Source organism: Salmo salar, chromosome 26, assembly GCF_965601325.2.
Source record: "Salmo salar chromosome 26, fSalSal1, whole genome shotgun sequence".
NCBI classification, from domain to species: domain Eukaryota; kingdom Metazoa; phylum Chordata; class Actinopteri; order Salmoniformes; family Salmonidae; genus Salmo; species Salmo salar.
Genome location: NC_138316.1, coordinates 13,451,796 through 13,463,830, shown reverse-complemented (window position 1 = coordinate 13,463,830; position 12,035 = coordinate 13,451,796). Strand labels below are relative to the sequence as shown.

The 12,035-nt window shown below is 43.8% G+C and overlaps 1 protein-coding gene across 1 annotated transcript; it reads left to right on the top strand.

The window, feature by feature from the left end:
* Window positions 1–834: 834 nt before the first annotated feature.
* LOC100286703 (dnaJ homolog subfamily A member 2) lies at window positions 835–5,705 on the top strand. The gene is made up of 9 exons (XM_014175546.3): window positions 835–995; window positions 2,156–2,215; window positions 2,375–2,601; window positions 2,753–2,833; window positions 3,014–3,147; window positions 3,252–3,448; window positions 4,190–4,334; window positions 4,452–4,579; window positions 4,884–5,705. Exons 1-9 carry the CDS (start codon window positions 918–920, stop codon window positions 5,067–5,069), a joined length of 1,236 nt encoding a protein of 411 aa, XP_014031021.3. The 5' UTR covers window positions 835–917; the 3' UTR covers window positions 5,070–5,705.
* The last annotated feature ends 6,330 nt before the right edge of the window (window positions 5,706–12,035 follow it).

Genomic DNA, 12,035 nt, shown 5'->3' with positions numbered 1-12,035 from the left:
AATTTACTGCAACACAATAGTCAGATGAGACACACAAAACACGGAGACAGACATCAGTCATTGAGGCCGATTCTCACTCCACCAACCAACATCCCAACTCCCTATCTCTGCTGTCATGTTGCATTAGACAATATGAGAGGGCTTAGGGCTTCATCCATCTTAAAAAGGCAGAGGACAGACAGAGGGCTACTAGTACCAATGGGGTCTGAAGCTACAATGAAGCCCTCTGAAAGCCACAAAAACCATCTATGAACTCTATGAACGAAGTGACAGAGGTCAACAGAGGGTGCTGTGATCCTGGTAATTCTCAATCTGCTTAAATTGAAATAGACCCATAGTAATCTAATACTCAAATTATCAGTCACAAAGTTATGTGAACTCAAGTGTCCTTTTGTCCCAGGTTCCAGCCATTACAACACCTCATGGATACGATACACAGTTCATATTCCTACCAACATAGACCCAATGATATGATTCTGTTGGGCCTAGATGTAAAGATATGGTAGACGGTGTCAACCAAGAGAGGACAAATTACTCCTGAAGCACATACAGAAATATACAGACTGTGCAAATACTGTGTGTGTATAAGTGCATGTGCGAGCTTGTATGTGTGTTTGTGAGTTTGTCAAGGTTTCATCTTAGATGGGAATTAGCTTGATGTGTGATAAGATGACAAAAACAGACACAATATCACTAAACTGGTGAGCAATGTAAAATACCTGAATCAATATCACATGTATAATAGAGAGGAGAAAATAGATGAGATGAAAATAAGGACGTCAATCTGTAATTGAGATGCACCCTTTTTTTAAAGCCAGGAGAAAGGTTAAAGTTGACGCAACGTATGACGTTTTCGCCCGGCTCTTCTTCTTTCTCTTTTCACTTCTCGTACAGAAGGTCCTTCCCTTAGCTCCATCATGGCGAACGTTGTCGATACTAAATTATATGACATCCTAGGGGTGTCCCCCACTGCCACTGAAAATGAATTGAAAAAGGTAACGTTGATTGTATCTAGTCAAATTAAATCTAAGTGCTGTGGAGTTTGAATTGTTGGAAGAAACAGGTTATTCTGGCTTAAAGCTAGTCTGGCCTAGAAACGTTAGTCAGAGTTAGCTAGCTAGTCAAACTAGCTATGTTCCTAGCCAACTAACGTTAGCGTCAATCAGAAAATGATAGTACAGGATACACATTGTACAACCATTTATCTACCTTAATGTTTTAGATAATTACCTCTGTCTTAGGCGCAAATTATTTGGGTGTTAGTACTTTGCGCTTGTTGGCGCTAGCGTTCAGTTTCAATGATGGCATCTCGCGTATAACGAACGCTTTCGAGTAACGTTATATATTTTTGTAAAAGTTAGCATGCGGTTGGTAGCGAGAACGTTAGCACTATCGCCTGTATTTTAGTTTATAGTCCGCCTAATACACAATACATTGTTACATATTAAACCACTACTGTATCAACGCGTTTGATAGCATTGGATTAGCAGTTGTTTTGTTTACGTTTTTCCAGACTGGTGGTTGCTAACTAGTTAAGACAATGGCTAGCTAGTATCGTTAGCTAGCTAACTCTCGTGCGTCTGTCTGCTGATAACAGATACGACGTAACCGAGTCGCCTCATACCAGGTTGCTATAGATAAGGTACAATATCAAGGTTACCCCGGTTTGCTATTTTAATGTTAGCTAACGTAGTGTGTTACCGCCTAACTAGTTAGCTGGCTAGTTGAGTTATTTAGCCGGCTAACCTACGACGTTAACTCACGTGTTAACAGTTTAATTCACAGTAATTACATTTTGGGGCTAAATCTTCAGGTCAGAGATTTTTGGGTTGATTTTGTTGGGGAAATTCTGATGGATCGCTGGTTAATATTGATTTTGTAATTATTGTAACTGTTTAGCCAGTAGCTAACTTAAGTCATTACAAGAAAATAACTAGCTTTCTTCCGCAGTTTCAAGCGCAATTTACTGTTTAGCTAATTTAGGCCAGCTAACTATGGTAAAAAGGAACGTCAGATTCCTGTCAATATTTCACTGATGGCTACTACGGGGATAACGTGGAAAGGGCGGTGGTTACACAACTCATTGGCTAATGGTAGCTAGCATAAATAATCGAAACCAGTGCCTTGAACCTGTGTGTGTTGTCTTTTCTTTCAGTCATACCGGAAGCTAGCAAAGGAATATCACCCCGATAAAAACCCAAATGCTGGCGACAAGGTATTAAATTCTTCACGCAATTTCTTGGGGGGAGGGATAAGATGTTGTGTAATGTGAGGAAAGTGTTCAGTCATTCCTTACACTTCTGAGTAGCTACAGAAATGTTAACAAATATCAGTAAATGTCAGAACTTAATGTACCCCTGTCTCCTTCAAACAGTTCAAGGAGATCAGTTTTGCGTATGAAGTGTTGACTAATCCAGAGAAGAAGGAGCTGTATGATCGCTATGGGGAGCAGGGACTGCGGGAAGGAGGCGGCGGTGGTGGGGGAATGGATGACATCTTTTCACACATCTTCGGCGGTGGTCTTTTTGGCTTCATGGGCGGACAAGGGCGCAGCCGAAATGGTGGTAGACGAAGAGGAGAGGACATGGTTCACCCACTCAAGTAAGCTTACTCTATAGATTGGTGTCACAGATCTCTTGAGTGATAATCAAATCTTTTTGTATATTCTGATTCATTGTCTGACTGTACATTGTCTGCCTGTGGTTTCTATGACCTTGCTACTGTCTCCAATTATGGTCATTGTTTTTTTAAGAGTTTCACTTGAAGACCTGTACAATGGAAAAACAACTAAACTGCAGCTGAGCAAGAATGTTCTTTGTGGCACTTGTAATGGGTAAGTGTTTCCACATTCTTCCATTTGTATCTGCATCAATTTTCTCTCCAAATTACTTCTCTAGCCCACATGAAGCAGTGTTCAGGTCTTGCTTTATCTGCCTGTCAATTATTGCATCATACATGTTGATCATGTAGGTTTGTTGGTGTTAGACAAAAAGTTATAACTTCTTCTCAACAGCCAGGGTGGGAAGACTGGCGCAGTTCAGAAGTGTGTGGCCTGCAGGGGGCGTGGTATGCGCATCATGATCAGACAGTTGGCTCCTGGGATGGTCCAACAGATGCAGTCCGTTTGTACTGATTGTAATGGAGAAGGTAAGCAACAGTACAGTTTAGAAACCATATACTTGTAGTACCCAGAGACGCATGAAAAGGCTTTGCCCCCTCAGACTCCTGAACTTCTATGGTTATACCCATAGGTGAGGTCATCAACGAGAAAGACCGCTGTAAAAAGTGCGAGGGCAAGAAGGTTAGTAAGGAGGTGAAAATCCTGGAGGTCCATGTCGACAAAGGCATGAAGCATGGGCAGAAGATCACCTTCGGGGGGGAGGCAGACCAGGCACCTGGGGTTGAGCCAGGAGACATTGTCCTCGTCCTGCAAGAGAAAGAGCACGAGGTAGATATTAACTGCTGTGCTCTGGACGCCATGGTCCCCACTCCTTAAGACTACGTCTCTTGTTGACTAAAGGCAATATTATAATGTGGAAACATATTAGTGAAGGTGCAACATTAATGTGTAAACTTGTTATTACTCAGCTAATATGTCTCATTTCTATGAGGACTTGACTAGTATAGATGGATAATGTTGAATGGTAGCTGGTTGACCAAAAGCAGCCAGCTGGCTGTGTTGGGTCCTCCAGCACTCTTGACTGGGATCTTTTGGGAGCAGATTGCAGTGACAGCACAATGCTGCTAGGCCAATGTGAACATGCTGTAATCCAGTTTCCAGTACTGGCCTCCCACCCTCTGAGCCCCCTGCATGTCTGGCATAACTTGGTATTAATTATAGTCACGAGTGGCACATCGTTCCTAATCCTGGAGTCCTAGCATTTCCACTCCATTGTGTCACCTCCAGCCTCACTCACTCCTCTGAAGATGGGAGAACAGACACATGTTGATGGCACCAGCCTCTCATGTGGAGAATAGGCCTGTACAGGGGAGTCAATGGGGAGGGGAGACAATACTCTGACAGGGTGTATATGCACAGCTTCCTGGGGCTATTATCTTTATTTGCCAACAGTATCGGTTAGTCCTGTGGTATAATTTGTTACATTTCCAGCAAATGTTTGTCATTTTAAATTGGCCAAAAACCACCTCTATTACTATATTGACACTGCCTGTTTTCTCATGCCAACAGACATACAAAAGAGAGGCCCATGACCTGCACATGACCCATAAGATTGGCCTTGTTGAAGCACTTTGTGGATTCCAGTTTACGTTGAAACACTTAGACGGCAGACAGATTGTAGTCAAGTACGCTGCTGGCAAAGTCATTGAGCCAGGTAAGAATTTGATCTTTGTACTGGTTTTACATATCGTAGGTGAGACCACAGCATGTCAATATTAATAAATGCAGTATGTGAAAGTAATGTTTCTATAATGCAATGTTTATTTTACAGGCTCGGTCAGAGTTGTGCGAGGCGAGGGGATGCCACAGTACCGTAATCCATTTGAAAAAGGAGACCTGTATATTAAATTTGATGTGCAGTTCCCAGACAACAACTGGATCAGCCCCGATAAACTCAATGTAAGTCATGATGGACTATGAAAAGCCTTTCTTGTTTCTGTCACAGGCTTGAACATTACGGTACCTGTTCTAATATGGGATTGAATGACACAATTTGATCATTCATAACGAGATTAGGATTTTGACCCAGACCATACTGCTTATGTTGAGCATTGTTTGATGATAATGGTATTTAAGAGCTGAGGTACCACACAAGTGTTAGGTTTTTATAATAAGGGCTTTGTTGTGATATCTGCATGCTGAATAGGGGGCTTTGCTAACTAGACAGAACATTTGAAAAACTGTGTCCCTCTGTTAACCCCAGGAGCTGGAGGACTTGCTGCCAACACGTGCCGAGGCTCCCATAGTGTCTGGGGACGCGGAGGAGGTGGACCTGCAGGACTACGACGTCAGCCAGGGCTCGTCTGGAGGACGACGTGAGGCCTACAACGACAGCTCAGACGATGAAGGAGGCCACCACGGCCCTGGAGTGCAGTGTGCCCACCAGTAGCATCTGGCTCAGGGGAAAATGTATGTGTTGCACCCCCCGTCTTCCCATCCCGATCACACGTCCCTCACTTTCCTTGTGGCAATGCCAGATAAGATGGAAAAAGGTCATTTCTCCTTTGCTTGGTGTGTAACTTGCATTTTTTTCATAGTATTTACAATAATTAATTTAAACTAACCATAAAATGCAGTTTTGGCCTCCACCTCTGGACTGTGAGGTGTGAGTTAGGGAAGGGAGATCCTGAAAGGACCCAGGACACAAACATCACATTTTTAGGTTTGTATGTATCTGTGCTTGATTTTTACCGCTTGATTTTTCTTTTTGTAGGTTTTTACTTTTGTTTTCCTTTCTATATATATATATATAAAAAATTCAAACATGACAACATTGTGTATAATATGAAAGTGATTGTCGGTGAGCTTTATATCAGCTACGCTAATACAGTGGTGTGATACAAATAGAAAAAACACCTGTATCTGTCCTCAACCCTGGTGCATGTTAAGACCGCATAGGTTCCTGCACTGATTAAACATCCAATCTAATGAGAGAAGCTGGGGGAAAAATACAATTTAAAAGCAGCATAACTTCTGTGAAACAAGGTTTATTAAGTTGTTAAATAAACGTTCTTCAAATCTCAAACAGCAGTACTTGATGTCTGTGATTCTGTCTTGTGCTTGTCTGGGGAATGATTTACATCCGTCAGGAATATTTCTTAGTTACCCCCTCAGTCCTTTGTCATGAATGTTGATGGCAGGCCTCTAGTGGCCAAAATAATCAAAGCTTGATGAGCTGGTTATTTGTGTTTACCAACTCCAGTCTGAGTACCCCCAACAGCACATGTTTATTGCCCTGGACAAACTTGGCTGATTCAGCTCATTGAGGGCTTGATTAGGTGTTCTTGTCTGTGGCTACAATGTGTGCTGTTGTGGGTACTCAAGGACTGGTGTTAGGAAACACTGTACTAGAGCTCCGTTTACACAGGCAGCCCTTCTACTAATTGGTCTTTTGACCAATCAGGTTGGCTCTAGCCTGTGTAAATGCAGCCTAGGTGTCATGTGTAATTACACTGAACTAAAATATAAATGCAAAATGTCAAGTGTTGGTTTCATGAACTGAAATAAAAGATCACAGAATTTTCCCATGTGCACAAAAAGCTTTTATCGACAATTTTTTTACTTCACTGCCAGTGAGCATTTCTCCTTCGCTGAGAAGCCATCCACCTGACAAGTGTGGTATTTCCAAGAAGATGATTAAACCACCAGAGCTATTGCCAGAGAATTTAATGTTAATTTCTCTACGATAAGCCACCTCCAATGTCATTTTAGAGAATTTGGCAGTATGTCCAACCGTAGACCACGTAACCACACCAGCCCAGGTCCTCCACATCTGGCTTTTTCACCCACGGGATTGTTTGAGGCCAGCCACCCGACGGTTGATGAAACTGGATTTGCACAACTGAAGAAATTTCTGCACAAACTCAAACCGTCTCAGCGAAGCTCATCTGTGTACTCGACCTGACTGCAGTTTGGGGCGTAACCAAACTCCAATGGGCAAATGCTCACCTTCGATGGCTGCTGGAGTGTGCTCTTTGCGGATTAATCACTGTTTCAAATGTACCTGGCAGACAGCGTGTTTGGCATTGTGTGGGCGAGCGGTTTGCTGATGTCAACGTTGTGAACAGTTCCCCATGGTGGCGGTAGGGTTATGCTATGGGCAGGCATAAGCTATGGACAATGAACACAATTGTATTTTATCAATTTTGAATGCACACCGTGACGAGATCCTGAGGCACATTGTCGTGCCATTCAGCCGCCACCATCACCTCATGTTAAAGCATAATGCACAGCCCCCTGTCGCAAGGATCTGTACACAATTCCTGGAAGCTGAAGATGTCCCAGTTGTTCCATGGCCTACATACTCACCAGACACGTCACCCATTGAGCATGATGGGATACTCTGGATCGACAGCGTGTTCCTGTTCCCACCAATGTTCAGCAACTTCGTGCGTGCTACTCTACTCTGTGGCCATGGAGGAGAACCTACCTGACTACAGGTGACCATCTCGGATCAATTCCGGCAAGGCGAGAGGTATTGATGACCGACACTTCGCTAACAGGCTGGGGAGCAGTGTGGTAACACAGGTCTGTACGAGGAGAGTCGTGCCCCTACTGGAGGAAAGAGCACATTAACATGCTAGAACATGGTAGTTTACCTATCCCTCAATCACTTTCTGCCGGTTCTCAAACATGTCCTGATCGGACTACTTAGACAGTGTTCCACATCAACCATCAAGGGGGAACGAGGTCTGTACGGCCCCTACAGGTGGCCCAACAACTCTTGATATGGGCCCTACCACATCTGGCATCCTTACGAGCCATTCATGTCCCAGGCAAGGTGAACAAGGAGGCAGACTTCTTGTCGTGACAGAAACTGCCCCCGGGGGAATGGAGACTTCACCCACAAGTAGTGAACATATGGCAGCGGTTTGGAACGGCACATGTGGACCTGTTTGCCTCAGAGAGAAAACATCCCAATGCTCCCACTGGTTCTCTCTGGCAGAGTCCAAGAGTCCCCTGAACATTAGGCCATCTGTGGGCTAAGGCTACTCTATACTTTCCCTCCACCCCCCCCCCCCCCCCCCAATCTTAGCACTGCTGCACAGGGTCTTTCATGCTCTGAAGAGCCCAACCCTCTACTGATCGACTGCAGTCCTGCTATTATCAGACGGAATCTCATTTCGAGCATACGAAGGAGCCGGACATAAACCATTTTATCTCTGAAAACTGCTTTTCTCTTAGTTATTTCATTAGTAAAATGTGTGAGTGAGCTCCACGCTCTCTCTAAGGCAGACGACCTAGACGTGACCTTATGGTCAAATCCAGACTTTTTGCCTAAGGGTTTATCACATCCATCGAGACAATCGAAATGCAGGCCTACTGCCCCATCCTTTCCAGAATGCAGAGGAGCGAGCAAATCTCCTGTGTCCAGTCCATTCCCTCAAATGCTATATGCAAGCCTCAGAGAACTACAGGAAGTCAGACCAGCTGTTTCTGTGCATTGGTGGGAAAGACCTAGCATTGTCCAAGCAGAGGCTTTCACACTGGGTTGTGGATGTCATCACTCAGGCCTACCTGTCCCAGAAGGTGTGTAATGTTATTTGACCAGAAGTGTTGCCACATCCTGGGCTGTGCTGAGAGGCATCCCCCTGAATGAGATATGTGCAGCTGCTACCTGGTCGTCAGCCCTGCACGTTCTAGATTTGACAAGGTCAACGTTGCATCTTGCCACACCATGGGCTCTGCCATTCTTCTAGTGGCACTGGTGCATTAGAGGTTAGTAGTCTATTCCTCGTGACCTTGTTGGTACTGTATTGACAGTCTGAAAGGTATGAAGTAGAATGGAAGTTACGAATGTAACTATGGTTCTACGAATACCTGGAAGACCATCAGTACTTACATGTCACTTAATCTTTTGGGCAGAAGATACTCAGTGTGTGTTCCGACATACGGTTATATTTGTACCGAGGGGCACGTCCTCCCAAGCTGTCACATCACCGGCGTGACTTTATTACTCGATCTGTGCGGAGCACGAGGGATATAATCCATACTTTCCACCATACTGAAGGTCTTGCAGGTATTCGTAGAACCATAGTTACATTCGTAACTTCCGTTTGAATTGTATTAAGCATTTCTCCTAGGATCAGACAATGAGTGGTTATTCATTATCACCCAGCAGTTTCATCCGGCAGATGTTTTCAAAAAGTGAGAAATTCAGGCACAATAAGTTGGGCTTTTTATATTTTTAAGCAGTGCTCGACTTGGAAAGATATAGGTGCCGGTACTGTTTATATTAGATGCAGGAGCGCCACAATACCTTAGAGTTAATATTCTATAAAAGAGGAACAGGAGCTCAAGCAGTAGAACATTTGAAGTGCCGGTACTCAGCCCTGGTGAGCTCTTGCCCAAGTCAAGCACTGTTTGCAAGACCATTATATTTGTTCATATAGCCAAATATCAAGTAATTATTTTTTTACCGTTAACTAGGCAAGTCAGTTAAGAACAAATTCTTATTTACAATGACGGCCTACCAAAATTCCTCCTGCAGGGACGGGCCGGGATTTAAAAAAAAATAAAATATATATATAGGACAAGAGACAATACTACATAAAGAGAGACCTAAACAACAGCATAGCAAGGCAGCAACACAACATGGTAGCAGCACAAAACATGGTACAAACATTATTGGGCACAGACAACAGGTAAGAAGGTAGAAGACAATACATCACGCAAAGCAGCCACAACTGTCAGTAAGAGTGTCCATGATTGAGACTTTGAATGAAGACATGGAGATAAAACTGTCCAGTTTGAGTGTTTGTTGCAGCTCGTTCCAGTCACTAGCTGGAGGAGCGACCCAGGGATGTGTGTGCTTTGGGGACCTTTAACAGAATGTGACTGGCAGAACGGGTGTTGTATGTGGAGGATAAGGGCTGCAGTAGATTTCTCAGTAGGGAGGAGTGAGGCCTAAGAGGGTTTTATAAATATCAACCAGTGGGTCTTGCGTCAGGTATACAGAGATGACCAGTTTACAGAGGAGTATAGAGTGCAGTGCTGTGTCCTATAAGGAGCATTGGTGGCAAATCTGATGGCAGAATGGTAAAGAACTACTAGCCTCTTAAAAGCACCTTTACCGGTCTTTCCGTTATCTAGCATGGGCAGGATGGTCATCTGAATCAGGGTTAGTTTGGCAGCTGGGGTGAAAGATGAGCGATTATGATAGAGGAAACCAAGTCTAGATTTAACTTTATCCTGCAGCTTTGATATGTGCTGAGAGAAGGACAGTGTACCGTCAAGCCATACTCCCAAGTACTTGTATGAGGTGACTACCTCAAGCTCTAAACCCTCAGAGGTAGTAATCACACCGGTGGGGAGAAGGGCATTCTTCTTATCAAACCAGGTGTTCAGAACAAGGTTGGACACTAAGAAAGCTTTGTTGTAGCGCATTTAACACAAAATCCGGGGAGGGGCCAGCTGAGTATAAGACTATCATCTGCATATAAATGGATGAGAGAGCTTCCTACTGCCTGAGCTATGTTGTTGATGTAAATTGATAAGAGCGTGGGGCCTAGGATTGAGCCTTAGGGTACTCCCTTGGTGACAGGCAGTGGCTGAGATAGCAGATTTGACTTTATACACTGCACTCAGAGGTAGTTCGCAAACCAGGCCAAAGACCCCTCAGAGACACCAATACTCCTTAGCCAGCCCACAAGAATGGAAAGGTCTACCGCAGGTATTCCCAAACAGGGCTACGCAATGTCGCTAGACGTACGCCAAATAAAAATGTGATTCATGTTTTTTGCTTCACATTTTCAAAACAGCCCATTTATATTTTCCAACGGGGCTATACATTTGGGTGTTTTTTCCCCCCCCCCTCGCCTGAGTAGCCTTGACTCACTGCCAAAAATAAAATGATACCATCTAGTGTTCAGCGAAATAACAATGTCAAATACAGGTAGCCAAGTCAAATAGTTAACATCCAGTAACATTAACTGTTATTGTTACGTTCCCCAGTTTCTGTGTTGTGGGTTTGTATGTGTGTATTGCAGGAAATGGCTTCCTGGATTCCCCCAAGCAGCTGATTGGTCAGCCCTATTGCAGATTTGAGCTCTGATCCCACCCTCTCGTCAGGAGATACAGCTGTCTGCAATTACAAACTCCTTCTCCAGCTGGATAAAAGCCAGTGTTCCTTTGTTAAGAGAGCGAGCTTCTTGGATGTCCTGTGTTGGTTGTTGCACAGAGACAGCGTAGTTAAAGTATTTTGTAGCCGCTACTTCTGAGGTATGTTTGTGCCAGTTGGACTGTGTTTTTTGAAGTTGTTCACTTTTAGTAATTATTCTGTTTTTGTTTCCAGGGGGAAGGCATCTTGGGAGTGCTTAGGCAAGAGGCCTGTGGGCATACATATACCCGTGGTGAAAATTGTGAACTTTGTTAAAGGCCACTGAACTCTCGTATTTTCTGCACTGTGCAATGATATGGGCAGCAACCATGTAACACTAACATACTGAAGTCTGCTGGTTATCAAGGGGCAAAGTATTGACACAAGTTTACAGTTCCTTACTGACCATTATTTTCACTTGTGACTGCTTGCATGAGTTTCACACGACTGGCCTATCTGGGTGATGTTTTTCCTCGCCTCAATGATCTCAATCTAGGATTACAGGGACTCGCCACAACTATTTAATGTGCAGGACAAAATTGAGGCTGTGTGCGCAAATGAACTCTAGCTTACAATGTCAAATGTGATAGCAAAGCACCCAAGTTGGGTGCACAATTACAAACTGGATTTGGAATCCCTTTCATGCCCTGCCTCCAGTCCACTTAACCATATCTGAAGAGAGCCTCATTGAATTTGCAACAAGCAGGTCTGTGAAAATTGAATTTAAAAGCAATAGCCACCGCCAGATTTCTGGATTGGGCTACACTCAGAGTATCCTACCGTGACAAAACGCGCTGTTAAGACACTGCAACCACGTACGTATGCAAGAGTGGATTCTCAGCAGACACTGGACAATTATTTTAAACACTCTCCAATATAACCCAACATTGTCGAGTTATGTGCATCCTTTCAAGCACACCAGTCATTAACTTGTGAGATATTCACAATTGACAAGGTTATGTAAAATGGTTTAATAAAGAGCAAAATTGATTATTTGTGCCCTGGTCCTATAAGAGTTGTCACTTCCCACAGGCCGGGTTGTGACAAAACACTCATTCTTATTTAATGTATCTTGTGGCAGGCTTACAATGATGGCAAAAAACAATTTGTGTGCTGACCCCGGTGCTAGAGGTGGTATGCAGCTGGAGGTCTTATGTTTGAAGGGGTATGGAACTATAAAAAGTTTGGGACCCACTGGTCTACCATATCAAAAGTCAAAAATAGCAGCACAACATTGCTTAGAATTAAGGGCAATGG